Source organism: Populus euphratica, unplaced genomic scaffold (assembly GCF_000495115.2).
Source record: "Populus euphratica unplaced genomic scaffold, PopEup_1.0 scaffold26.1, whole genome shotgun sequence".
NCBI lineage: Eukaryota > Viridiplantae > Streptophyta > Magnoliopsida > Malpighiales > Salicaceae > Populus > Populus euphratica.
In genome coordinates, this window is record NW_011499896.1 from 1,143,379 (window position 1) to 1,170,270 (window position 26,892).

The window sequence follows — 26,892 nt, forward strand, 5'->3', positions numbered from 1 at the left end:
GAGGTAGTTTGAACATTTATTTGATTCGGTTGAAATTGTTATTGATACGCTTGTGTATTGCATTTTACTTTAAGTGAGCAACATAATAGAAGAATCTAATTTTTCTTGAACTTCTATGCATAAAGAATACTAATTTCACTAATTTGATAATATAACTTAAGGGACAGTTTTATTGAAATCTACATCTTGAAGATTTGAAGGTCTTGAGCTAGAAGGGATGTCACTAGTTAATTTTCTAGGGTTTATATTCATATTTTTGATAGAGTCATGCCTAGCTAATTGAAAAATAATCTCGCCATTCCAAGTCAATCTTCTATGAATTGAATTAGATTGTTCTTAGATGGTAATCATCTAGGAACACAAACTTGAAGTAATTTCCAGCTATCTCGATATGTAATTTAATCTCATTGTAATAATTTAGGTACTTGAAGATTTGAATCATGAGAATTGGCTTCTAAGAAAAGAGTATGATCTCCTTCATCTATCGAATGTCCCTATTTAATGTATATTTTTCTTTGATTTTTTAGGAATATTCCAATTTTGAAGACGTTCAATTGAAGCCATTGATATTCTTTCCTATTGATATCTTGGATAATATCTTGATTTTCAGTGAAATCAAGATGCATGAACATACTCATTTTAGAAGCTGTAGAAGATCTAGATGATGATGGTGATCTAGACAACCTAGACATAAGGAACACAAAAATTAATTTATAATGAGAATAATAACAATTACGAGCACGAGTAGATAGTAAGGAAATTTAATTGGGTATAACAAACAACAGCAACGCTTAACAACAACAAAGACGACTGATGAAAGACAAACTAGCTTACCACCATTGCCGGGTGCTTGATGATAAACTTTTTTTATTGAGTATGTTTGATATTGCGGTAATGATTATAGTTTTGATTTGAAGAAAATTATTTTATAAAAAGTACTTTTAATTGAAATTAATTTAAAAAAACAGGTATTTGATTAAAACTATGATTAAAATTAAAATTAAAAAAAATAATTTAATATGTTTGGTTAAGAATACTTTTGAAATCGAGATTATAAAATATTTTAAATATATATATTAATATTGATAGTTTTAAATTTAAATATTGTAGAATTAATTACTCTTATTATATCATAAAATAAATAATACTTTATAAAAATATTTTTTATTATTATATTAAACAATTTATAATTCTATTATATATAAAATTCATCCAATAAAAACTACCATTTTCATATAATAAAATTAGATAAAATATTATGAAGTATAAATTTAATATTACAGTGCGAGTAAATTTTATTTATTTTACACTAATTTTTTTAAAAAAATATTGTTAATATCATAGTACAAATAAATATAATTTAATCTAAACTAGTTTTTTTCAAATATTAAAAAAATTTATACATTAAAAAAACTAGTGAATTGCACTGTTCACGTGAACAGTGCAATTCACTTGTGAATAGTGTATATTAATGCACTATAATTGCACTGTTCAAAACAGTGCAAAAAACAGTGCAATTAGCAAGCATTTATAGTAAACACAGAGCATCAAAATGTTGCTTTTTCTTTTCTGCGTGAAAAATGCAGAAACATGTAGGGTTTATACATAATAAATTATGTATTTTTTTTTGTTATTAAATAGTTGCAGATTGTGTTTTAATTAAAACGTAACGTAACCACTCTTTTTTTCTTTTTTTTTTAATGCTCAACAATATTTAGATGCTATTAAAAGAGTAATAGTAATAGTATTATTAATAGTACTATTAATAATAATAATATAATAGTAATGGTAGCAATAATTATGATAATAATAATAATAATAATAATAGTAATAAAAGTAGGAATATTAGCTTGAAATAATAGTATAAGTAGAAGGTTTATATTTGTCAGAATGAAGAAGAAGACCAACAATTATGATTTGTTTTTCACAACATATGGAACCTTTACATAGTGCTTTTTCCATGTTTATAAAACTGTGCTCTTTTTTGTTATTTATTTGTTCATAAGAATTAGTTTAAAAGTTGAATATAACCCTTGTTGAACAATACTAAGCTTAATTTCAATAATTTAAATCTGAGCATGCCAAAAATTACTAGCAGAGGGCTAAATAAGTGAAATATTAGCAAACCATAATGTCCTACCATAAATCATATCCATTTACTTGCAAATTCTGTACTGCGAATGGCAAATCCTACTAATGATCTCAAGTCTCACATCCTTTTTTTCTTCATCTAGCTGGGAGTGGGATTTATTTTTTTTAATAAAGAGATTATTATTTCAACCGGTGATGAAATACAACTGGCAAAAGTTTTCTTACAAATACATATGCAAGTGTTCTAGACAAAAACCATTGTTCAAGACTTTCTATGAGAGAACTACCCACCCAACTACTTTGTACCAGATTGAGCATCGTCCCGTTCCATATCAGAAACTGCTTACAGATACCCAGATAGATCTTCCTGGTTCTCCAAATCCCAAACAACTACTTTACCATCCAATCCTGCATAGTAAGCAAAACACACACATGGAGGACAAGCCTAAGAATTAGGACAAAACAACAAGACTTTTTATGTATATATGATCTGATTAAATGAGATCCAAACAACAAATTGCTCATATCGCTTACCTGAAGTGCTGAAGCGTGTTTTTCTAGAACTCCCTGATTCTGTAAGAGACATAATACAACTACAGTTCCAGAACACAGAGTTAAGTGCTGCTCCGCAAAATTCAGAGATGATCAGAGGTCAACAAAAGCCCACCTCAATCTTTGCTTTTGCACTCCACATAGCAGTCATATATCATGCATATGTAGATGGAGTGGAGAAGCAACAGTTGAAGTGGACATGGGAGACCCCAACAGGAAATTTAAAAGATACGGAGGAACAATTAAACTAACAAACAATTGTAAGAACCTTAGTAGTATAGTTGAGAGGTAATTACATACCTAATGCAATTCTCGTGAATGCCTCCACGTGACCTTGAAGGTTCAATGCCATCATTGCTCGCTCCAGACTTTGATTGGCCATAAAATTTTCCAAATGCTTCAGAAAACTGCCAAAGAGAGTGGAAAAGGCAGTCTGCTGTTAGAAAGTTCTATTGACCATGTATAAAGCCCAAAGACCAAAAAGGAAAACAGCACCTGATATTCTATATATGTACTGCCTCTTAAGTGATCTAATTTACCATCTACCAAGCAACTAAAAGTTCTATTGACCATGTATAAAGCCCAATGACCAAAAAGGAAAACAGCACCTGATATTCTATATATGTACTTCCACTTAAGTGATCTAATGTAACATCTACCAAGTAACTGTGTGAATAAGCTTAAGACATATAGCATATAAAAACCAGTTGTAAGGAGGACTAAGAACTTTGAAATTTGGCCGAAATGGCCAGGACAGAAATAAAAAGGTCCAGATCCTAAAAAAAATTGGAATATTGAATTTTCACTCCATCAGGCTGACTGCCTTGTGACACATCTCTGAGCATTCCATTTTCACATCTTGCTAGTTTGCAAAAAAGCAGTAGCTAATGTGTTTATGAGCAACTCAAACTAAAGTATATAATAACTTCAGAAGTGGCATAAATTGAAGTCCTGTAAATGTCTAGAAACCAAATTGTAATCTATCACAACTCACTCCAGTTGTAAAATGGGAAAATCTGGTGTAAACCAATAAAACTGAGATATCACGCAACAGCAACATAATTGGCAAAAATTGTAGCCACGTCTGTACCTGTGAACTGTATCTTGAACCTGAAAGTGTTGATTTTCTTTCACCAAGGAACCTGATAAAGCTCCTATTAACCAAAGAAATCTCATCATTAGTTTCCGTGGGAGATAAATAGATCAATAAAAAAAAGTTTACTTGAGGCTGCCTGAAATCTCTAATGAGTAATGAAAATTGGCTATGAATCAAAGCCCACCAAGAAAACCACCGATTGGCTTGCACTTCTTTTTCTTGTTAAATACATACCATATTCCTCTTTCATCTGCTGCAAAAACCATAGGGTTGCAGTCGAATCCCACTCCTATGACCATTTTCTCAGAAACAAATAAGACCTGAAAATAAGCAGCACATTGATCCACAATTTTCAGGTGACTAAAATCACAAGTATTATGAAGAAAATAACTTGAATAACATATATATAACAAGAGTGGATGCTGACCCACATCACGGAGAGGTAAATCGCGAAATGCAACATTCTGGGCCAATGGAGATGGACCAACATCATCAACAAAATAAATCATGGAATTATGTCCTGTAACAGTACAGATGGCAGATACATAAGGAATAACCAACTTCAATAGTTTCCAACAAATGAACACCCTGAAATTTATTAATTGAGTTAAAGCAATGTCTTGATTTCTGGCAATGTTGGGTTTCAGAGACAAATACAAATGCGTTGTTAATTTGTTATTCAAATTTGATCAAGAGCTTGTGCCAAATAACAGATAAATCCATCCAATGAATAGAGTGTAAACAGAAAAACCCAAATTTCATGGAATGAATGTCATGCAAAACTTTAATCTTTGAAGATGACTGCAAAGTGAATTTCTGACCTACGTAAGCCAAGGTATTGCCACTAGGCGACCACTTCACACCAAATGCCCAGGAAAACGAGAGATCAAGCTGAACAATTTGCTGATTCAACAGAAAATGAAAAAGGATTAAAGCTCTTAAAATGGACTTTGGGATGAGAAACAAGCCTCTAGTTCCCAAACCATCATAAACTATGAGCCCCATAATAAATTCCTAGCCTTTACAAAAATTGTTCCCATAATATCGACTCCATGTCAGTGCGAGAAGAATATGCTTCATGAATTTATTTTCTATCTTACAAATATTGCAATTAGATTCCAAATTTAATTTTTTTACGCTATTTAGAAAACTAGCTCATTAATATTAACTAGGAGTATATGTTTATTTCCTATGTTAGTTAGGACTCCTTTTAGGCATATAAAAGCAATGTTGCTGCCAGCAGATTTGTCACTGAAAGTCTATTACAATTCTGTGACAAGAAAAAATTGTGAAGCGAGCAACAGCCTATTTACTGCAGCTATCATGGTGTCTTTGGAAATTGAGATGATGATTTAGAAAAAAAAAATTATAAGCAAAGGAAGAAAGTCAAATTCAAATCATTGTGCTGAAAACATCTTGCGCTTGGATCAGTTTTGTTTGTATGAACTCTTTACTTGTCCTTGTGAGCCATGCATATGTATCTAAAGCATAGATTCACATGATAATGTTACACTCGTTTTTGTGAATTCAAAGGGTTGCGTGGTGAATTTTATGATACTCATTTTCATTTCTACCCTTGTCATTGTATTCCTACCTTTTCCTAAACCACCATGTCTCCTTATTAGCTATTCCTTGGAATTTTAGACCACTTCAAGATCAGCTTTAATCCTCAACCAAACTAACTATACCACTCCATCATAAATCAAAATCATTTAGCCCTCATGTGATGATATTAGAAAAACCTGCTTTTAAAATTAAGGGTTTCTTGTTTTGGCAGTGAAAGTGTAAAACCCAAAAGAAACACTTTTATCCAAAGTTCAAAGAAAAAGATATGATAGTTCAAACCTATTGCTCGCAAATTTCCCAAAAGATTGTATAGAAAACCGAAATTCCATGGCAAAGTAAAATGATAAGAAATCAAACCTCTCCAAATTTTGAATCTGAGACAGAGCCTGCTTTGGAATCCCTGGATCATTGGCATATAGGAAACACAGACAATGACGGGCTTAGATCCATAAAGGGGAATAGTTTCCGGAAACGAGTGTTCGCTAAGGTGCTATCTAAGTTAAGCATACCTTGTATCAACACCTTTAATAAAAGTGGAAAACACTCGACATTTTCCATCTGTAGATGTCGTCGCAAGAAGAATCTGTTAACTAACAGGCACATTGTTAGGATGGCAAAGATCAGTATCACAGTTTAATAGCATAATTTGTCCCTGTACCCTTTATTTTTTAAGGATTTCATCCTGTACTAAAAATTTAGTCAGTTAATGTTTTTTCTCCTACAATAAAAGTGACACATGCCACATACATGGACATGTAACCATGAAAAGTGACACGTCACCAAGAAAATTTAATATAGCTATTTTTAACTCTTTATTTTCCTTAGCATGATGATAGTTGAGGAAAGGGGGATGCAAGACAAAAAATAGCTCGAAAAAAATCATTAGCCTAACTTCCCCTCCTTAATAATCCAAACAAATGGAGGAAAATCACTTTGCTTCCCTTCACTGAATTCCTCTTCCAAACCTCCCCTCCAAGTTTCTCAAACATACTGTATGAAAAAATCTCACTATCGGTTAAATTAAATTAGTGTACATGTTATAGTATACTCCAATTAAGAAGGGTTTGACTCATCCTCTCAATGAAATTGAATAATCTATTAAATGCACACAACTTCTCTAAAATTATGAAAGAAAAAAAACGTGGGATAGAAACACATACATTATTAGGATGCCATGCAACACTTGTCACCGAGGAATCATGTCTTTTCCTGATAAGTTTACTGACCCACCTGTTAAAAGGGAAACATAGATCAAAATAAGAACGGAAAAAATTGCATGCAGTATTCAACATTAAAACAATTGCATAGGAGAGGAAGTATGGAGTTTGATCAATGATCTAAACAGGGTCATTGAAGTCAGGCTACACAAACACTTTCCCTGATTGAGGTCATTAACATCAATATGATACTGCATGATCCCATGATAAATTCGAACATAGTAAGGAATTTTTGGCTTTTTATTTTCTTCTTTTTTTATGCGCTAGATTTTATCTTAGTATGAAGGCCTCTAATGTGACCAATACACTTGGGCCACTAGCATGGTCCATGCATAGGCCATTTTGCTAGCCATAACTAATAGAATTCCTGAGTAAAATGAACACCAAAATAAAATAAGTTAAGCAAAAAAAAAGAATATGCATGAATTAAAAATCTAAGGTAATTCAGAAACTTCTTTCTCTCTGGTCGCTTCACATCTTAGACCTAAAAATAGTAAGGTGTTCAGACCGCAGTCATGCCAAAATGTCGCTGACGTAGAAATTTGCAAGCATGAGCAATTAGCATGGATAGGGATGCATCAAATTAATAAGTCTAGACTCCGATCTATACTAAACAGAAATACATATTAATATAAAATACATCCTGGTTCAGCAGAATTCAAATCAATATCAAGCGTAAAGATAGATGGAGCATAGAAGCTCCAAATTATGGGACAAGTACCAGTTGTTGTCTTGCTCATAGTAGCATATACAAACAGTTTTAGCCCCACTTCCAACAGCGAACTTGTTCTCTGGAAGTAAAATGGTTCAACAATAATTAAAAAATCAAGATTGAAAACAGAAACAGCCAGAACACAAATCATCAATTCCAACAAGGCACATTTTTTGATGGATATGGGAGCTAGTATCAGTAAAATGAGAAGCAAGTATGCCAAGTACATGAGCAATTATCCATACAAATACATGTGGTCATGAGCAATGCATCCTTCCAAAATGGTTTTCAATCTAAATTATGGCAAGCCCATGATAATTAGATAACATACTGAAGTAAACATTATATCAGTAGCTTTTCTGAATCAAACAAAACCAAGAAGGGAGAGAACAGGTGGAAGTCACAGTTTTTATTTTTGGTGAATACACAACCCAACAGGTTTTCCACCCAATATTCTAACCAGTTCAATAAAGTTCTTTTTCGCGCGCGCACCCACAAACAAAATATATGTGCATGGCAAACAAATAAATACATTTGTGCATGTTAATACATAATATCAAGTAGTCTAATATTTAAATAAATATATTTGCAGGTAATTTGTAGTTCATGGGTTTTTGTGGTCCTGTACTGGAGTGGATTTCCATGTATCAAAATGGGTGGAAAGGAGCTTTTTCTTCTTTATGATTTCACATCACACTTATCCAGACAACTTCATCTAGCATGCCCCTCCGTCAGTTGCCTTTATTCAGCATTCTTGTTGTGGCTATGGATTGACAATGATGTAGCATTTTATACAGTAGAGGACAGGAATAGAGAACAAGAGAGTAACTGTGAGGTGCCTTGTAAATCAGAGACAAATGGGGGCTTCGGCCTTGGTTGTTAAGTCCAGAAAAATGTCTTTAGGGGGAAAACAACTGCAGCAATTCTCTTTCAGCTCAATTTCAAGTACTACTATGACTATCTAAACTTCTGTATACAAATACTAATAAACTAAGCAAATCAAATATTGAAATATACTGTAGATAAAAGGAACTAAACAATTCATAAACTATTATTTCATTTAGACCAAAAGGACCTCTTGATTGCTGAAGAACTAACAAACCTCACTTTAAGCTTCATGGAGAAAATTTATCTACATATAATAGAGCTGCTCAATTAGGTTAGCATGCTAAGGCCAGAACCATCAAACATGCAAGCCCTAAAAGTTCATATCACAGTATCCTCTCATTTTCACTTTTTCCAAGTCATAGAATGGGCAATGGGTGGATAAGATTTTGTGAGACCAAGAGTAACCTTTTTGATTGCTTTTTCTGCATCTATATTGTCTTTATAGTGCTCTATTGCTCAGTTTTTCTTAGAACCTCCATTTTTGTAGAATATAAACAACGGGAAATACAGGGCCTCTATCACTACTCCCATTTTTAAAACTCCACTTATTTGGCAGCTCATTTTCATATTAAGGCAACGGGTTTTGGTCCTGCCATTTGGAGGTTCGAATCCTTCTATCCCAAAGCGTATTTATTCTCTATATCAAAATAAAGATATTTTTTTTAACAACCTTCTATTTATAGTTAAGAGCATATCCAATGGAAGCTTTATTTCCTATAATGTATCCTAATTTTTTGGCCTGATTCTTCTGATGATGATTGATTCAACCTCTGATCAAAGAGATCTGCCTGGTTATATTTATCTCTTAAGCAAGTTTAGTGACGAGTACAGCAGCCCTATTGTTCCAGTGGAGAGAAGAACCTCCACAATACACATTAAAGTTGTTAGAAGTAGACTCTCAACCACCATCACTTCTGAAAATTGTTATGGGTTTCTCAAAATGCTTGGTTGTTAGTGAAAGGTTCCAGAAACATCAAAGACTTAAGATTTGGCACAAAGGAAAAGGAACCGTGTATATCTACTGTAACAATAAAAACAACAACATAAGGTGAATAACATAAAGAAGAAAAGGGATCAATCAACATGAAGAGGCCACAATAGCTTGGTAAAACATATAGGGAGGTTAAACATGCAACAACTGGTGCCAATAAAAAGATATGCCATTTAGGTCAGACAACAAGGAGTAAAATCTAAAAACCATGACTTAAAAACATAGTGGTTCCGTACCTTTTGGGCTCCACTGCACACAAAGTGCAGCACGGTTTAGCCTGAGTATAACAAGGGTCGGTACCCATTCTGATCCTTCTTGGTTCCAGACATATCTTGAAAGAAAAGCGGCACACAGTGAACAGGGCAAGAGGAATGAAATCATTACAAGGAAAAAGAAAAAACAGTAATGCTAAAATGAGACACTCACGAATTTCGATCATGAGATGCAGTAACAATTCTGTTTGATCTCGCACTCCAATCTATCCCACAAACAATCTGGTCATGCTGCAAGTTAAGAAAAGAAAAGTTAAGCTAAAATAATATAATTTCTTTGTTTCCGATGAAAAGAAAAGAAAAAAACAAACCTTTTGCAGAACATGGACCTTCTCCCACTTGTCTTGGGACAATCTATATATGTGAACTTCATTGTTGTTTGGACACAATGCAATCACTGCAAGAGAATTAAGAAGAAAAAAAGTTACAAGAGAAACTTCTTATGATTATTTAATTTTTCCTGGATTTTCATAGCAATCAAACAGAGTTAAAAAAATAAAAACCAAGCTCTTACTAGATCGATCCGCGCTCCAAGCATGGCAAGTGATGCACTGAGCAAACTGATGAACTTCAACGGCTGCCATTTACTTTTTCGATTCTCTTTTTATATTATGTAGAGGAAAAGATTGGGTTGAATAAATTTCAAACAATTGAGACAGGATCTGAATTGCAATTTTCAGATCCAGCCTTATAGCAGGGAGATCAAAGACGTGGTGTTGTCCTTTGCATCATCCAGCAGTCTTGCTCTGCACTTTGTTTCTTCTTTACTCTTCCTCGTCTTTTGTTAGATTTAAATTTGCCCCCAGCATCCCCAGGTTTATGGGATGTCTAAATTTCTCCCGGATGTTTGGTTTGTGTCAGGTAGCTCCCTCAACTTTCACTTCAGCTTCAATTCTCTCCTCGTCCATTACAGCATGATATGTGTAGATTTTAATTTCCTCTCGACAATTTATTTGACAATATGGTTGTTGTTATCTCGACAATTTATTTGACAATATGGTTGCTATTATTTTTAAATAATTTTTTGTATTAAAATATATATTAATAATATTTATTTTATTTTAATAACATTATTTTTAATATTAATATATTAAAATAATTTGAAAATACTAACAATATATTAATTTAAAATTAATAAAAATAAATAAATTTTTAAAAAAATACTTTTAAAACACAAAAACAAACATGAATTTAAAAAAAAAATAAAGATGAAATGGGGTTTTTCTTCCTCTGCTGATTCTCTCATAATCCAAAAAAAAAAAAATTCCTTTACTCTATTTAATTTATTTTTAACAGGGTTTGATTGTAATTTGGATGAAAAACTATCATTCTTTCCTTTGCTCGATTTAAATTATTTTTCTTTTACTCGGGTTTGCTTCATCTTAAATTATTTTTCTTTTACTCAAGTTTGCTTTATCTTATCATGCAAGCTGGGATCTCAATTGATAAGATTTTAACTAGGATGCCTTGTATAAAGTAAAACTTTCAAAACCATGACACCCATTACATTAAATTATCATATTTTTAAATTACATGAATTAAAATATTTAAAATATAAAGCATGGTAAAAATATATTTAAAATATAAACTTTTACTTTTTATCTTCTTATAATTTACTATTCATTGTGGATTATAATAATATATTTAAAAAAATTTCATTTTGATTCTTAAATTATTTATTTGTACAATGAAGTTGAATTCAACATCCAAATATATGTTTTTTCATGAAGGTTTAAGTTAAAAGATAAATAATCAGAGTAAAAAAATATATGTAACATAGATGGTACTTTAGATTTTATTTGAAATGTATATTTTAACTCTGGTCTTTTTTATTTAATAGGTATTAATTTTAGAAATAATAATTTATGCACCAAACTTCATTTTCATTGTTTTTTGATCTTTCATGGGTGAGAGAGGAGAGAGACTTGTTGATGATGCAATGCTTTCTGCCATCAAAATAATTAATTTTTATATTGGATAATTTCATGTTACTAGAAAAGTTCAAGTTATGTGTTTTTATATATATAAAAGTGATTGAAAAACATATATAAACTCATGAAGATAATTTTTAGATTGATTTTGAGTTTTAAGCCAAGTGTTTTTGTTTTTAGAGGTTGCATGTTGATTTACCAAGATTCTTAAAGTATTTTTTAAATGTTTTAGACTGAAAAATCATAGTTTTAAAACTTGTCTCGATGGGTTGATCTATGACTTGAAGTTAGATTTAAGAAAAAATAAGTTAAGGATATTGCCTGAAAAACTCGATCAACCTAAAGAATCGACTGAAGACCCGAGTAAATTCAGATAAGACATAATTATTATTTTTAATATATATAAGTAAAACGTTACAATATCATTACAGATTTGAAGATTAAAAAAACCTAATATGTATGTTTAAGTCAATGAAGCATTTTTAATATTCAATCTCTTCCACACCTTTTGTGTTTTCATTCTTTTATGAACCATTCTTCTCTCTCAACTCCTTTTTTTTATTATTGCTTAAGCTAACATGTAATTAGATACTAGGAAAAACCTATTTTTGCATGTAAACTATTTATATTTGATTTTTTTTATTGGTTGATTCTTCCATGTTAGTTTTTTCTTCTAAACTTATTGCTTGAGCGAATCAGTAACTAGACACTTGGAAAACCTTTCTTTTTTGTTTTTTTACTGCCCCAGGTCATTATATCTGATTCGTGATCCGATCATTATATAAAATCGCTTACTAAGTTGGATTTAAAAATTATACAGAAAATAAGTTAAAATAATTTTTTAAAAGAAAAATCCAGGAATCCCTTTTTTCAATCCACCACGGGGTTAGATTCTAGAGATTTCAAACAGCACATCTTTTATTTTTTTTTAAGCTAGACTCGTCCATTTTATTAACTTGCAAATAAATAAATAAAAACTCGTGCACATGGGCCTAGCCTTGTAAGCCTGCAAGGGTCCATTATTCATGTGTCATTTATTTTTTATTTTGAATTTTTATACATAATTTTAAAATCATATTTTAAGTTTGTATTTTACTTATATGTGTGTTTTTATTTGCCATTTTTAAATAAAATTTATTTTTTAATTATATTGCATGTCTTTAATTTCTTTAGGGACTAGTACAATTTATTTGTGATTTTTAGTTTTTTTTTTATATATTCATTTTATTTTTTAAAAATTAAAATATTTATTTATTTATTTATAATATTTATAATATGTGTAGCATTGCATAATTATATTTTTTTTATTTAATTCAATAAATTAAACGTGTGTCAATTACTATTACAAAATGATTTAAAAAAATAAATTCACCAAACACAACTAGTTAAATGACCTGTTTTACAATATTAAATGTTTTAATCTATATTTTTTCTTAATTTTTTAATTTTATTTTTATTAATGGTTAATGATTTTTTAAAAAAAATATTATTTACACAGTAATTCTTGATTTATTTAATCTTAACTCTTATTTTTCTGGCTGCTAATTTTATTTTTGATTTTTATATATATTTATTTTTTAATTTAATTTTTTAACATTTGATTTTTTAAGAATTGAACTTTTTAATTTTTCTATGTGTAGCACTTCCAGTTTGATAAATTAAATTACAAGTTTAAAAAATTAATAGACATTGATATATTTTTTTTATAGGATTTCCGTGGCAATATTTTTAATTTTTTTCTGTTTAATTTTTTTGTTTTATTATCATACCAATCAACATTCAATTTTGTTATTAAATTTCCTTTATTGTTTTTAAAAATTATAACAATCTCCTATTTTTTTGTTTCTTATTACAAAATAATTTTAATAAACAAATTTACCAAACATGACTAGGTAAATGACTCGTATTATAATATTAAATATTTTAATTTATATTTTTTCTAAGTTTTTTCTATTTTATTTTTATTTATCATTAATAATTTTTTAAAAATATTCTTTATATGGTAAATTTTTATGTATTTAATCTCAACTCTTATTTTTCTAGCTGTTAATTTTATTTATGATTTTTTATATATTTTTTAATTTAATTTTGTAATGTTTTATTTTTTAAAAAATAATTTTTTTTAATTTTTTTTATGTAGATAGTGTTTTCAATTCAACAACTGGATTATAAATTTGGAAAATTAATTTTTTTTACAGCTTTTAGCATGACAGTATTTTTTTAAAAAATATTTTTTTCCTGTCTTCTTTTTTTGTTATATTATCATATCAATCAACATTTAATTTTGATATTATATTTCCTTTACTTTTTTTAAAATATAACAATCTCCTAATTTTTTGTTCCCGGGTTATTTCACGCGTACATGTTCATGATGTCTCTCATTAAATGGCTTGTCATCGTTCTTTATTGGGAAGATACAAATGCTTAATCAGATGAGGAACTGGTTGATCGATGTAGACAAGATAGTTCATTAATTTTGATTCTACTTAACGAGTGCTTCACTTGCTGAGCACTTTACTTGCATAAAAATTTTAGATTTTGATTTTTTTTTCTTGTAAATTTTATATTCGAGATATCTCACATGTAATTAAATCTACATAATAAAGTTGAAATTGTTTGTTTTTTAAATAAAGTATTAAGTTCGAGTTTTATAAATATAATATATTATTATTTAAAAAGTTTTATTTTTAATAAAATAAATTCAATTTTATATGATTAATTAAAATTCCGTAAACTTTAGATATTAAGATCCAGAAAATAAGGCATTGTGGTTCAACTGTTATTTTATTATTTTTTAAAATTTTTTTGTTTTAAATTTTTTTTTGGTATTTTTTAATTATTTTAATTTATTGTTGTTAAAAGTCATTTTTTAAATGACTATTTTAATATATTTTAAAATAAAAAATATTTTAAAACTTAATTTTTATTAAAAAAACTAAATCAAACTAATTACAAAAACAAGTGGAAAACAGATATTTAGAAGATTCATTGATTTTTTAAAGTATTTTTTATTTAAAATAATATTTTTTTTATTTTTTAAAATTATTTTTAATATTAGTTTATTAAAATAATTTAAAAATATTTAAAAATATTAATATAAAGTAATAAATAAATAAAATCTTAATTTTTTGTAAAAATATTTTTAAAATGCAGATATAAACAGTTTCGTTTCAAATGTGTAAACGGGTATAGTTCATAACAAATGAGAGTACAGGGACAAAACATAACATTAACTGATCAACCCTTAAAAGGTCGCTCGGCAGTTGCGCTAGGGTTTTCTCTTTTCTCTCCTCTGTGCCACTGAGCTGATACAATAGACCGAGACTTCCACCAGGTACCCATCCAAATCTGCTATAACTGTCTTCTTTTCCTGGTCAATCATGCTTGGTTGCTGAGAATAATTTAAGACTACCCTCTCTCTCTCTCTCTCTCTCTCTCTCTTTTCCAATGTTATAAATAATGACTTGTGTGCTTGATGTTCTTCTGATGCTGATACAGACACAGAACAATAAACAGGAGGGCGCTAAAGTATTTATGAAAGCTATTGTTTGCTAATACATAATCTTTTTTAAACAAAACGACTGGTTATGCCAAATATGGAAACTCAAAATTCTAACGTTTCACGAGCTGAAGAAATCAAAGTCTTGGCCAATGAAGCATTTAAAGGTGCTGCTACTCTTTTTTTTTTTTCCTGTTTCTTCTCTTTTGCATTTTGTGTAGCTATTTTTTTAAATCTAAGTCAGTGTCGGTTTGGTTGCAGCCCACAAATATGGACAGGCTATTGATCTGTACACGCAAGCTATCGAACTAAATGGTGACAATGCAGTTTACTGGGCTAATCGTGCATTCGCTCACTCTAAACTCGAGGAATATGGCAGTGCGATACAGGATGCTTCGAAAGCCACTGAAATTGATCCTAAATACTCGAAGGCAAAGCACATTTGTCTTGACTTTTGTTTTTTTCTCTTTTGTATCCGTATTTAAATCTCTGCTTTTGTTCTGATGGTTATCTGAATTTCAGGGTTATTACAGGCGAGGCGCTGCTTATCTTGCCATGGGCAAATTCAAAGATGCTCTAAAGGACTTCCAACAAGTGTGTTTTTTGCTTGGGTTGTGTTTGAACAAACTATTGCCCCCCTCTTGTTCTGTTAGAATATTTGTCGCATTGGACCAACTCTTTTTCTATGATATGCTAATGTACACCACTTGAATTTCCATGTGCTCAAATTAGGTGAAAAAAATCTGCCCAAATGATCCTGATGCTTCAAAGAAATTAAAGGAATGTGAGAAGGCAGTAATGAAGCTTAAGTTTGAAGAAGCAATTGCTGTTCCCGAGTCTCAGAGGCGCTCAGTAGCTGATTCTATTGATTTTCATTCGATAGGTACTTGGACCTTTTGAGTTGATTTCTATTAGTTTGTCTTAACCATGTCATTTTTTCTTATTTTTTTCTTTTTTGAGTCATTCAATATTATTAAAAGACATACTTTTAGCACAAAAAGGAATGCGGTGAAAGTCATTGCATGCTGCAGAACAAACTATAAGCACGTCTTTGCTTCTTTGACTTCTTTGTTCCCTTCTTCTGTTTGCAATTCAAATCATGGGTTTACTTAGATCTTTTTCCATTGTCTGCCGTTTGCACTTGTAAGGCAATGAATAGTGACATTAGGTTCCATCCCTTTACTTTTGTAAATGGATTAAGTTTATTATAAGTTCTCATCTATGCTGTTCTGTGCTTACATGTCTGTCGAGAAGTATTTCTTTGTGGGAATTTGACTCTACCCAATCTGTGGAAACCCAAGTAGTGCAATTGTATTGAGTCTTGGCACTATTAAATTTTTTTATTTTTTTTATGTGTGGTTATGTTGTATATGATTCAGACCCTGGTAATCCTTACAATGTTGGTATATTTGGCCTTCTTTTGCAAAAGAAGAGGATCTTCTTATGTTCTGTTTGTATCAAATACACACACACACAACAACAACAACAACAACAAAAACAAGAAGAACAAGAAAAAAGCCTCAAATCCCATTCATGCAAATTTTTCCTAGTAAAGAATCGTGTTCGTTACTTTTACATGGGCTTCATAAGATGGATTAGCTATTGTATACCAGGGATACACTAGATGTTTCTTCATCGAGCAAAAAGTCTTTTTCGTCAAAGAATGAGTGCCCAAGGTAGATTTCTTGGTTTGGGGTTTAAAGTTTGGAGTCATGGGTGATTTTGTGAGCAGGGGAGGATAGTAATTCTTGCATATTCTTGCAAAACCAGTGCACTTTGGTAACTTGGTATTTGGTAGAAGGACCTAGGATTACCATTTGGTGTCTTAGTCTCTACTAAATATTCTTATTTAGTTCCCTTCTTAGTCAACTTAGTAGTTGTACCTGGTATCCTAGTGCTGGTAGGAGTTCTAATCTATATAAATGGAGATGGAATGTCTTACTTTCACAAGGGTTGAGTTAGGAAATAAATTGAGAGTTAATGTTATATTGAAGGTGTGGCGCATCAGATTTTCTTCTTTCTCTAATTCTTCTATTGTCTTCTCTTCTTCCCTATTTTTGGATAGTTCCTCAGGTTTTATTCACAGACCAAATTAGAACACGATGACATTCAATCTTAATTTTGCACAAGTTAAACCTTTACCTTAATTCCCACCTCAAACCTAAAAGTTCATCATATTCAAGGCTATCCTGTATCATCAAAAGCACGTTGTTGATAGCCTCTTACACATTTGAGCAAACGTCAATGCATAGCATATTACTTGGCCTTCCCTTTTCTTTATTTTTCTGTGAATGGGTGAATGTATTGGGTATGGAACGCAATCTGGAACCCAGTGATGTAAGTTGTGACAGGAAAACTAATACAGAACCTGTCACAAGTCATTAGCTACTTGAGAACAGTAGTACTACATTTTCCAAAGCTAACAACTGACCAGTTCAAGATAATTATCTTAACAGTTTTTTAATATGTTATTGTCTGGTAGATTTGGAGTTGTCATGTGGATCCTCGATCTTATTTTAAAAACTGTTGGTTTCTGTGGCATTTTGGACACTGACTTTATCTTGTATGTGATCCAATCAAGAATTGTTTAGTGATAACTGCATTGAAATGATAACTGCATGCTTTGTATATATGGTGCCCTATTGGTAAATTGTGTTAAGAAATTGAGGAGGATGGGGCCAAGGAAGTGATCTTGCAGATGAAGCTTTGGCATGATGGAATTATATAGCCATTTTTTTTTTCTATAGTAGTGACCAGATGCCATATTTTGGTGACTGGATGGATGGAAATGTTGATGAACAGCTACCTTACTGGCATGCAACCTAGGTTGGGTTGACAATTTTATAACCAAAGCAGGTCAACAGAGCCTTAAGAAATCAGTTTGGAAAGTATTGGTTCTATGGTCAAGTAGCGTTTAACTTTCTTCACTTTTGTTGCTCTTGCTCTTGTTCATGTCTAGTAGATTTTGATGGTATAAAGGGTAAAACTAATGCTATGTCTTTTTATTCAGCACCTAAATCTCTAAGGTTTACATGTTTTGTATGTTTATACTTGGGCTAAGTTATGTCTTAAGAAATAAAAAAAAGTAAGAACTAAAAATTGAAATGTGGAAAATGGAAAAGAAGCTAGCATCACACTACGGCTCCTAGGAATTCTCAGGTGTCACTCCCAAAAGAAGATGCATCGCACTTCGTACCAAAGCTGCCTAAAATTCCGATGCACTCATCCCTGTATGTAGTGGAAGAAAGGAGTGGTTCCAAAGTAGGTGCACACTAAACAGTGCTTAAGAGGTACACCTTAGGTGGTGCTAGTTGGCTAGCCAGTTGCTTAATATGGAAATAGATAACTGGTCAACTTGTATAAAATTACAGAACTAACCCTGAAGATCTAAAACATACAGAACTGTACCTGACTTTGAAAATCAAATGAAACACAAAATTTTTGATGTTTTTGTTGGTTTCATAAAAAGAGGCACTTTATTTCTCAGGTATTAAAATAATAAGAATTTATTGAGGAGGGAATTTCTCTTCTGTCTTCCTTTGGGAATATTTGTGGATTGGTGGAAACCATTTCATTGCCTTTCATTGTCTCTGTCATCTATCAAATCTTTCATTGTGCCCTGATGATCTCAAACTTCTTTCTGCCAAGGAAGGACAATTTTTTTCTAGAATCTCCACTCGGACTCAATGTCTAGATAAGTTCGGAGACATTGTATAAGATTCTGATGCTCCCGCTTCTCATTTAAGTTGATCTGACAGTTTGACCATTTTGGTTTGAATAAGGGAGCAGGTCAATTAGCAGACGCTTTAAGTTTTATCTTCGTAATTTGTCCCTCTAAGCTTGATCACTCTTGACTCATGATTATATTACTCCAGTATATCTCATGATTAAATTATATAAGTATTAATTTTATTATTTTTTAAATATTTTATCATAATAGGGACTAGCCCCAGTTCATCATCCATGCCCACCCAAGTGGCCATAGCACCAGTAGCAGTAGCAGTTGTGGCAGCAGCTGTGATGTTGGTGGGAACGGCAAAACCTGTTGTGGTGGTTGCAGTGCTAATGGTGGTACTGGTGGTCCTAGGGGCATATTTGTGGGGTAGCTGCAGGGGTAGTGGTGTTTTTACCAAGAGAGGAATAATGGATTTAGGTTTGAGCTCAGATTTAATAAATTATTATGGTCAAAATCTGTTTTCATATCTCTTAAGCACAGTTAGTTAATTTATTTAAATAGGAAAGCCCAATCACTGGGGGAAAAAAAAACTGTATTCCTGATTTAATGTCCTAATGCTTGAAGAACACATGGGATTTACAATTTACAATGTATAATATATCAATGCAATTGACTTGAGCACGTGGGATTTAAGTTTAGTAATAGTAGGCCATGTAGTGTTGATCTAAGATTTTACTGATAACACGACATAACCACAAGATGAAGATCTTAAGCTATGCATTCAAGGAAATTTATCTGCTTGCTTACTTTAGGTTTATGAAGAAGCATTTGAAGCAAATTACTAATCCTTGAAATCTGGTATGTCTTCTCTTTGGTTTGATGCGGCACCATATCCTTTCCATTATCTTCTTTTGCTTCATTTTATGAACTGCCTGCTGTGTTGAGTCTTCAATGTTTTAGCATGTAATATAGCCTAAGTGTGACCTTTCCATGTTTATCGAGGCTACAATCCTACTCATACTCCTCCAATCCGATTTTGAAGATTTGTCTTTACTGGTTATTTTGCTGCATACCTGCTCTTTCCCACTCTATTTGTAGATCCCACATCATGAATACATGACATGATGCAGGTAGGGGGAGGAAAGGTACCAAGGTGTTAGCTACTGAAACCTAAAGAAGTTATTCTACCTTTTGTCAAGATGAAATATCAGTCACAACACTATTGGAGTTGTTACCACACGTGGATTTCCCAAAATCTGACAACCATCAGCATTATGTGTCTTCTGGTTGCTTTCCCATTCAGTTTTAGGCTTTACCTGTATTTGAATTCACGCACAATGTAGTTCCCAGTACCGGAGAACCCAACTTAAGCTTTTGATATATGTCCTTTCTAGATGATTAGTTTTATCTTTAAGGCTCTGGGTTTATTAATGCAGAAAAAATGAAAAAAAAATGGAAAATTCTTTGATTTTTAGGGGTTAAGTCCATCCTAGTATTAAATTTATTGTGCTCATTTGGCTCTAATTTAGATAACAGGTCTATATTTTTGTTTAATGAAGAAAATCTTAGGTGTTAAATGTTTAGATCCTTTTTACACAATTAGTTTTATTTTTAGGTTTTAGGTCTATTAATGTAGAGAAATGAAAAAAGGAAATCCTTTGTTAAGGAGCTAAGTCCTAATGTTAAATTAATTGTGTTCTCGTGGCTCTAATTTAGGCACCAGGTATGTCTCTTTGTTTAATTAGGAAAACATTATATTTTTATTGAACCTTTACATCTGATTGCAATCTCATTTTATTGGTTGACTCTTCTACATGATTGGTTTTAGAACTCTTCTTCTGGATGAAACTTCTAGGTGGCTTTAGTAGGTCTCTGAGGTTTAATCAAAAGAGGAGAAAATAAGCTTTGATACTGTTTGTGGGTGTTATTCATGCAGGCTTGAACATGCCCTGTGTCATTCCAGATCAATGCCTCTGATCCCATTTTAATTCCAAAATTAACCCTCATTTTAAGCCTTGGCCCGCCTGTTTCCATCCTATAGAAACCTTGCTATTTAAAGTGGAACACTCCTCTAAAATCTGTCTTCTTTATCCATGTTCAAAAAATTATTTTGTTCATAAAATAGAAGGAATACATTGGATGTTTGGACATTTAATTGCTTGCATCTGTGAAAATAAATTTGGGGACGTTTGTTTCTATATGGTACCTGTCATAAAAAAGCAATAGAAAAAGGGGTGATGTTATACTGAAAGCCTTTATGGTAATGAGGCTATAATACATCTAAGCCCGGCTCGTGTTTATCCAGAGATGCTTCTTCCTTCCTGCGTCTCTCTCTTTCTCCTTTCCAGGCCAACTGTTTATTTGTAATAGTCTATTTTTATGGAGCTGAAAAGAACTTAACCAGATGCTTTTATCTCCTATACAGTAATGAAGTTGTTTTTCTGTCTCTGTTCTAGATGTCGAGCCACAATACTCTGGTGCAAGGATAGAGGGAGATATTGTCACTTTGGATTTTGTCAAGAAAATGATGGATGACTTCAAGAATCAAAAGTGCTTACACAAACGGTATTATTCTCAAGGATGGTTATGAACTTAGTTTTTACAATATGGCTGATATAATGTTCTCACTTTGACCTTGCTGGAAATGTTCCAGATAACTTAGATTTTGCAATATGGCTGATATAATGTTCTCACTTTGACCTTGCTGGAAATGTTCCAGATAACTTAGTTTTTGCAATATGGCTGATATAATGTTCTCACTTTGACCTTGCTGGAAATGTTCCAGATATGCATTCCAGATGGTTTTACAAACAAGAGAAATTCTGCAAGCTCTGCCTTCTTTGGTTGATATAAATGTTCCCGAGGGCAAGCATTTCACTGTTTGTGGTGATGTACATGGTCAGGTGATGACATTACTTCTGCATTTTCACAATACTATAACTAGTTCATGCTTATGCAAGAATTTTGGTGGAGATTCTTAGATGCAATTCTGGCCAAACCATAGAGAGCATGGTGTGTTTAACTTGCCTACATGGTAATAAACCATTCTGTGGATAAGTTTAATGGCACAATGAAGCTTTGTCTGAAACAGCTAATTTGCTAAGCCTCGAGCATGGTGGTTTTTTGGGGTGGGTGGGGTTAAACAAGAACTTGATTAGGTTGGAGATTATTCATTTTCTAAAGGAGCCAAAGGAGAGAAACTGATTTAAAATAGCAGGGTATTCCAATCCCTCTGGATATCTACTACTAATGAGGCACCCTAAAAGGGAAAACTACCCTACTGTGCAATAACTGCATGAATGAGAAGTTTTTGTGAATATCCTCTTGTTCCACCTACCAAATGCACTGAAAGACTGCATGGACAGCACAAAACCACTAAATCTTGCAATCTATCCTCAACAAAACCACTGAAGATACAAACAACCAGTCTTAAAAGAATCACCACAAAATGTAAACAGACAATGCCACGTATCCCAGGCCAGTTAGAATTGAAGGAAGAAATGACTTTGAGATTCACAGTTTCAATAGCACATAACACAAATATTTGGAGGAAAGGCCTTAGCAGGCTTTCTAGTTTTCTTTGTCATTCTTTAATAGTAATTTTTTCGTGTTTTGTTGCTGGCAACTAGCAAGAATGTCATGTTATTCCAAGCCATCCATCATTAACTGTCTTTATATATTTTTTTCTTTGTTTATTTATTTCTGTCTGTGTAAGGGGTTTTTTTTTGTGCGTGTTTTGTAATACATGCAGTTCTATGATCTATTAAACATTTTTGAGCTGAATGGGCTTCCCTCGGAAGAGAATCCATATCTGTTTAATGGTGACTTTGTGGATAGGGGATCATTTTCCTTGGAAGTCATCCTCACATTGTTTGCTTTCAAGTGCATGTGTCCATCAGGTGCACACCCTAATGGCTCTTGGTCCTTTTTCCCATTCTCCCTTTTTTGTTCACCCTTGCTTTAGGTAATTTGACTATCATTGTGTGGTGCATTTACTTATTTCTATTTCTTCAGCTATATATCTTTCTAGAGGAAATCATGAAAGCAAGAGCATGAACAAGATATATGGTTTTGAGGGTGAGGTCAGATCCAAGTTGAGCGAGACATTTGTCGAACTCTTTGCAGAAGTCTTCTGTTGTTTACCTTTGGCTCATGTAATAAATGGGAAGGTGTTTGTGGTACATGGAGGTCTTTTTAGTGTTGATGGGGTGAAACTGTCTGACATTAAAGCCATCGATCGGTTTTGCGAACCTCCAGAGGAAGGTAACCTTCTCAATTCTTCTATTTTTAATTTTTAAAATTCCTAGTATTATGTACTGTCATTTGTTGAGATCCTCCTGTGGTAGAGAAAGTTAAAGTGCTTCATATTACTGCAGCTTTGTTCTTCGATGAAGGTAGTGCTTGAAGAATGCATGTTGTAGCGAAGTACATTAGAAGATCTATTCTTTCTGTAGTCTTCGGATTTATGCATGAATAGGTGGCCCCTGAGACATTATAATGAAATTATATGCACGTACATAGTTAGATAATTGAAGCTTTTGAAATGTGAAATCATTAGCTCTCATAGTATATTCTCTCTTTTTTTCACCCCATTGTCACCAGGATTGATGTGTGAATTGCTATGGAGTGATCCACAGCCTTTCCCTGGAAGAGGTCCTAGCAAGCGGGGTGTAGGGCTTTCTTTTGGTAAAGATGTGACACGGAGATTTTTGCAGGACAATAACCTAGGTATATTATCTTGCAGCGGTAATGCTTCCATTGCTTTTATAGTTGGTCAGTTCTCACATGCTTCTCAAATTAACAGATTTAGTTGTGCGATCTCATGAAGTAAAGGATGAAGGATATGAGATCGAGCATGATGGTAAATTGATCACTGTATTTTCTGCTCCAAATTATTGCGATCAGGTAATAAACCATGATTAATCTTTCTAATGTGGCAGGACTGTGTTTTTAGTTTTAGCATGTGAGCTTTGAGCTTCAGATGATATGGCATTTTATGCTTCATATAGGGAACTATGGCGACTTCTCTTATCTCAATTTGGCTTATTGTCTATGTGCCTTCTCTGGTGAATTGTGTTGGTAACTTATGTGGTCTACTTGTAAAATACAAAATTCAATTATTTTTCATCTGAATTTTTTACTAGCAAAAGAATAAAAGACTAAATTTGTTCTAAAAAGCAGAGGTTGACCTTGTTCACTTCAAAAGAAGATATTCCATAGCTGGTGCATGAAGCTCAACTTGTAAATATGTATAGCTAGTAGTAGTTGTGAACTTTTATCAGCAACAACAACATAATAGGGATTGTTTGCGCCCGTGCTTTTTCAACAGGTTTTATCATAAAATTTGCTTTTGTATTCTGTGACTTGATGATGCAAGCTTTAGCAGTGTAGCTAAATACTGTTTCCGGTTAATTTTAAGCTTGAGCATACATAGACTGATGTTATGTTTTGAGAATTTCCTGTATGTTTTGCAGATGGGTAACAAGGGTGCTTTTATTCGATTTGAAGCCCCTGATTTGAAGCCAAATATTGTTACATTCTCAGCAGTGGTCAGTAGCACATACTCTTATTGTTTTCTCTTAACAAATCCTTTCGCTATTTCATTTTCTTTCTGGAGAAGGAGTGGTGGCCATGGCAGTTAGGTTCGAGCAGAAGTGACGGGGGCATATTGCTCTCTTGCATTTGAATTTCATTCATCCTGTAGTGATGCTGCCACATTGATGATGTTCTTTTGTGCTTTTAATATGCAGCCTCACCCTAACGTCAAGCCTATGGCATATGCAAACAACTTCCTGCGAATGTTCTCATAATTTATGTACCTGTCTGGGATGGTCATTCTTATACTTTATCAGCCGCATGGTGTCTCTGCTGTCAAAATGCTAGTTGTTTCATATGGCAGCTGGAGAGGAGCCCGTACATGCTGACAAATTCTGCTTTTAAGTTGTGATATTCTTTTAAATGACACCTTTTCCTTGCCCTCTCCTTTTCCTGCTCTTCATCTGTAAGAATTTTCAGCGTGTGGTCTCCTTTCAATTTTTTTTTTCCAGGCCAGTTATAGGTGAAGCAAGTACTGGCATGGATGTTGGTGCCATTGTAAAACGTATGACCTCCTTCGTGCATTGTTTTCATTTTTCAATCGTAAGGCGAGTTGTGTCCAGCATGGCGATTCGTCAGTGCAAAAATTGAATAAAGTTGCAATCACAAATAAATGTAGCAGCTGTAGCGTGACTCAAGTGCATGCCATTCGGGGCTCCGATTCTGTTTATGATCCTCCGGTGACAAGGGAGGTGCCATTGTAAAACGTATGACCTCCTTCGTGCATTGTTTTCATTTTTCAATCGTAAGGCGAGTTGTGTCCAGCATGGCGATTCGTCAGTGCAAAAATTGAATAAAGTTGCAATCACAAATAAATGTAGCAGCTGTAGCGTGACTCAAGTGCATGCCATTCGGAGCTCCGATTCTGATTATGAACCTCCGGTGACAAGGGAGAACGCTGCCATTACTTCCGATTATCTACTGTGCACGTATATATAGTGACTCATGGTACGCGAGCATGCATGTGCACCTCGTGTGTTCTATGATCGAAGTGAAACGCTGGTGCAATGAAATGGTGAAGGGCTAGTAACGTGCCTCTAGCGGTTAGATCTTAACTTTAACGTTGACTAGCGTTGAAAAGAAAGTCTCCGTTTCGGTTATTTTATAAACCAAATTATTTTTTAGTGGTAAGCCTGAAGCAAAGTCGCCCTTCATTTCCCTGCGTCATGGGCAACTGCAATCAAAACCTTGATCGATTGATGGTGGATTGTTGGTAATGGTCTAGTGCCTGTAGTTCCTTCTTTATTTGTCGTTTTAATGACGAGTGATACAGCGGAAACAGCCATTTTTCCCTTGGAGTGCACAGTTCGAAGGTGATTAATTCGCTTGCAAAGTGGTGACTTGTTCAAGGATCCATCATTTGTTTTTTCGGTGAGTAAGCTAGTCTCAGTTCTGTTTTGTGCAGGTCAAATAAAAAAAAAAAGTTGCACATAAATATGATTTAGTTAACTCGGTCTAAAAATAATAAATTAATAAAAAAATATGAGAATGAAATAAAAAGAAATGAGATGAAATTGATAGAAAAAAACTTTACAACCCCAACTTTTTATGTACCTCAGGTTTAAAATTAAACTTTATGAGAGTTTTCCTGATGTGACTCAGTTGATGAGGGTAAGATAGTTTAAAGATAATTTAGCTAACTGATAAAAAAAATCTAAAGATGAAATAAAGAAAAAAGAATGATATTCACAAGAAAAAAAATCTCATAACCCAAATTCTTGCTTAGCTTAAGTTTAAAATTAAATCATATGGAAGTTATCTTGACTTGATTTGATTTACAAGCAATTCAAAAACAATTTGAATGGTCGTTGAAAAAAATGAGGATGAAAATAATAAAAAAATAAAAAAATAAATTAAAAAATAAAACAAAGAGCTTCATTATTTAAATGAGCAAATTATAGCTTACACTAGGTTTTTTTTACATGTACTACATCACGAGTTTAGTTTTTTTTTTTCAACCTTAAAAAAATTATAAAGACAATACAAAGCAAAAAATTGATGCATATCAGCCAAATCACTTTTTAAATAATTAAATGGTAATATAGTGGATAATATATTTTTGAAAAAAAATTACCTCGACTTGGACTAACCATTATTAACTTGTGAAACCAATAATATAAGGTAGAAATCATTTTAAAACTATGAAATTTATATCAAGACAAATTAGAAAGCTCGTTTATAATAAACTAAATATTAAAAACTAGAAGAAAAAAAAATAAATTTAAAAAAATATCTAAAAAATTAAATAAACTTGTATTAGTGATTAAAGCAAGCCATATACTGGATCAAATTTCTCCAAACATAAAAAAAAAAAATCAAAAGAAAAATTGTAAGGCAGCCCTAGGATTTCTAGATAAGTAAAAGAAGAGAGAGATCAAATCTTGAAAAAAATTTGAAAAACTGGTTTGCAAATTCGAAGGTCAGACATAAATTTATAAAAAGATGCATATTTGACGACATATGCATATTACTTTTTCTGCACGGCTTTAGGTTTTTGTTAATTACCTGCGTAACTTTGACTAAGTTCTCAAGGATGAACCAAGTTATGGCTCAGCCTTGCTGATTGTTGAGAAATGGTTTTTTAATAAAAAATTGATTAGGAAAAGGTTGAAAAATAAGAGTTGATCCATCAAATTAGAGAGAGATTTACCTCTCTATGACGTGGAATAGATTTAAAACATAAATGATGAGCAAATAATTTTTCATGATTATTACAAGCTCCACTTTTCCTTTAGCCAGCAAAGTGAACATGTGGATTGAATTATTGCAATTGATAAAAACATTATAGATTTTTTAAAAAAAAAAC

At 32.4% G+C, this 26,892-nt stretch overlaps 2 protein-coding genes across 6 annotated transcripts; one reads left to right on the forward strand and one right to left on the reverse strand.

Annotated features, from left to right (window-relative positions):
• Positions 1-2,231: 2,231 nt before the first annotated feature.
• LOC105132117 (actin-related protein 2/3 complex subunit 1B-like) lies at positions 2,232-10,259 on the reverse strand. Of its 2 annotated transcripts, XM_011035425.1 has the most exons (15): positions 9,900-10,252; positions 9,697-9,782; positions 9,540-9,616; positions 9,350-9,444; positions 7,244-7,313; positions 6,466-6,535; positions 5,815-5,888; positions 5,663-5,705; positions 4,561-4,642; positions 4,171-4,259; positions 3,974-4,059; positions 3,734-3,797; positions 2,944-3,050; positions 2,626-2,684; positions 2,232-2,499 (listed from the first exon to the last, which is right to left on the reverse strand). In XM_011035425.1, the coding sequence occupies exons 1-15, from the start codon at positions 9,967-9,969 to the stop codon at positions 2,435-2,437; spliced, it is 1,137 nt and encodes a 378-aa protein (XP_011033727.1). In that variant the 5' UTR covers positions 9,970-10,252; the 3' UTR covers positions 2,232-2,434. The 2 variants fall into 2 exon arrangements, with proteins under 2 accessions (XP_011033727.1, XP_011033728.1); XM_011035426.1 differs by lacking the exons at positions 2,232-2,499; positions 2,626-2,684; positions 2,944-3,050 and adding an exon at positions 3,233-3,659 and having other exon boundaries at positions 9,900-10,259.
• A 4,252-nt stretch (positions 10,260-14,511) lies between these two features.
• PP5.2 (protein phosphatase 5.2) lies at positions 14,512-25,331 on the forward strand. Of its 4 annotated transcripts, XR_843543.1 has the most exons (15): positions 14,512-14,650; positions 14,815-14,982; positions 15,077-15,246; positions 15,338-15,409; positions 15,548-15,698; positions 18,756-18,968; positions 20,948-21,056; positions 21,277-21,394; positions 22,243-22,390; positions 22,506-22,754; positions 23,094-23,219; positions 23,296-23,396; positions 23,966-24,040; positions 24,242-24,576; positions 24,779-25,331. XR_843543.1 is itself a non-coding variant. In XM_011035428.1 (14 exons), exons 2-14 carry the CDS (start codon positions 14,904-14,906, stop codon positions 24,299-24,301), a joined length of 1,671 nt encoding a protein of 556 aa, XP_011033730.1. In that variant the 5' UTR covers positions 14,512-14,655; positions 14,888-14,903; the 3' UTR covers positions 24,302-24,651. The 4 variants fall into 4 exon arrangements, 3 of the variants coding, with proteins under 3 accessions (XP_011033730.1, XP_011033729.1, XP_011033731.1); XM_011035428.1 differs by lacking the exon at positions 24,779-25,331 and having other exon boundaries at positions 14,512-14,655; positions 14,888-14,982; positions 24,242-24,651; XM_011035427.1 differs by lacking the exon at positions 24,779-25,331 and having other exon boundaries at positions 24,242-24,651.
• Positions 25,332-26,892: the final 1,561 nt, after the last annotated feature.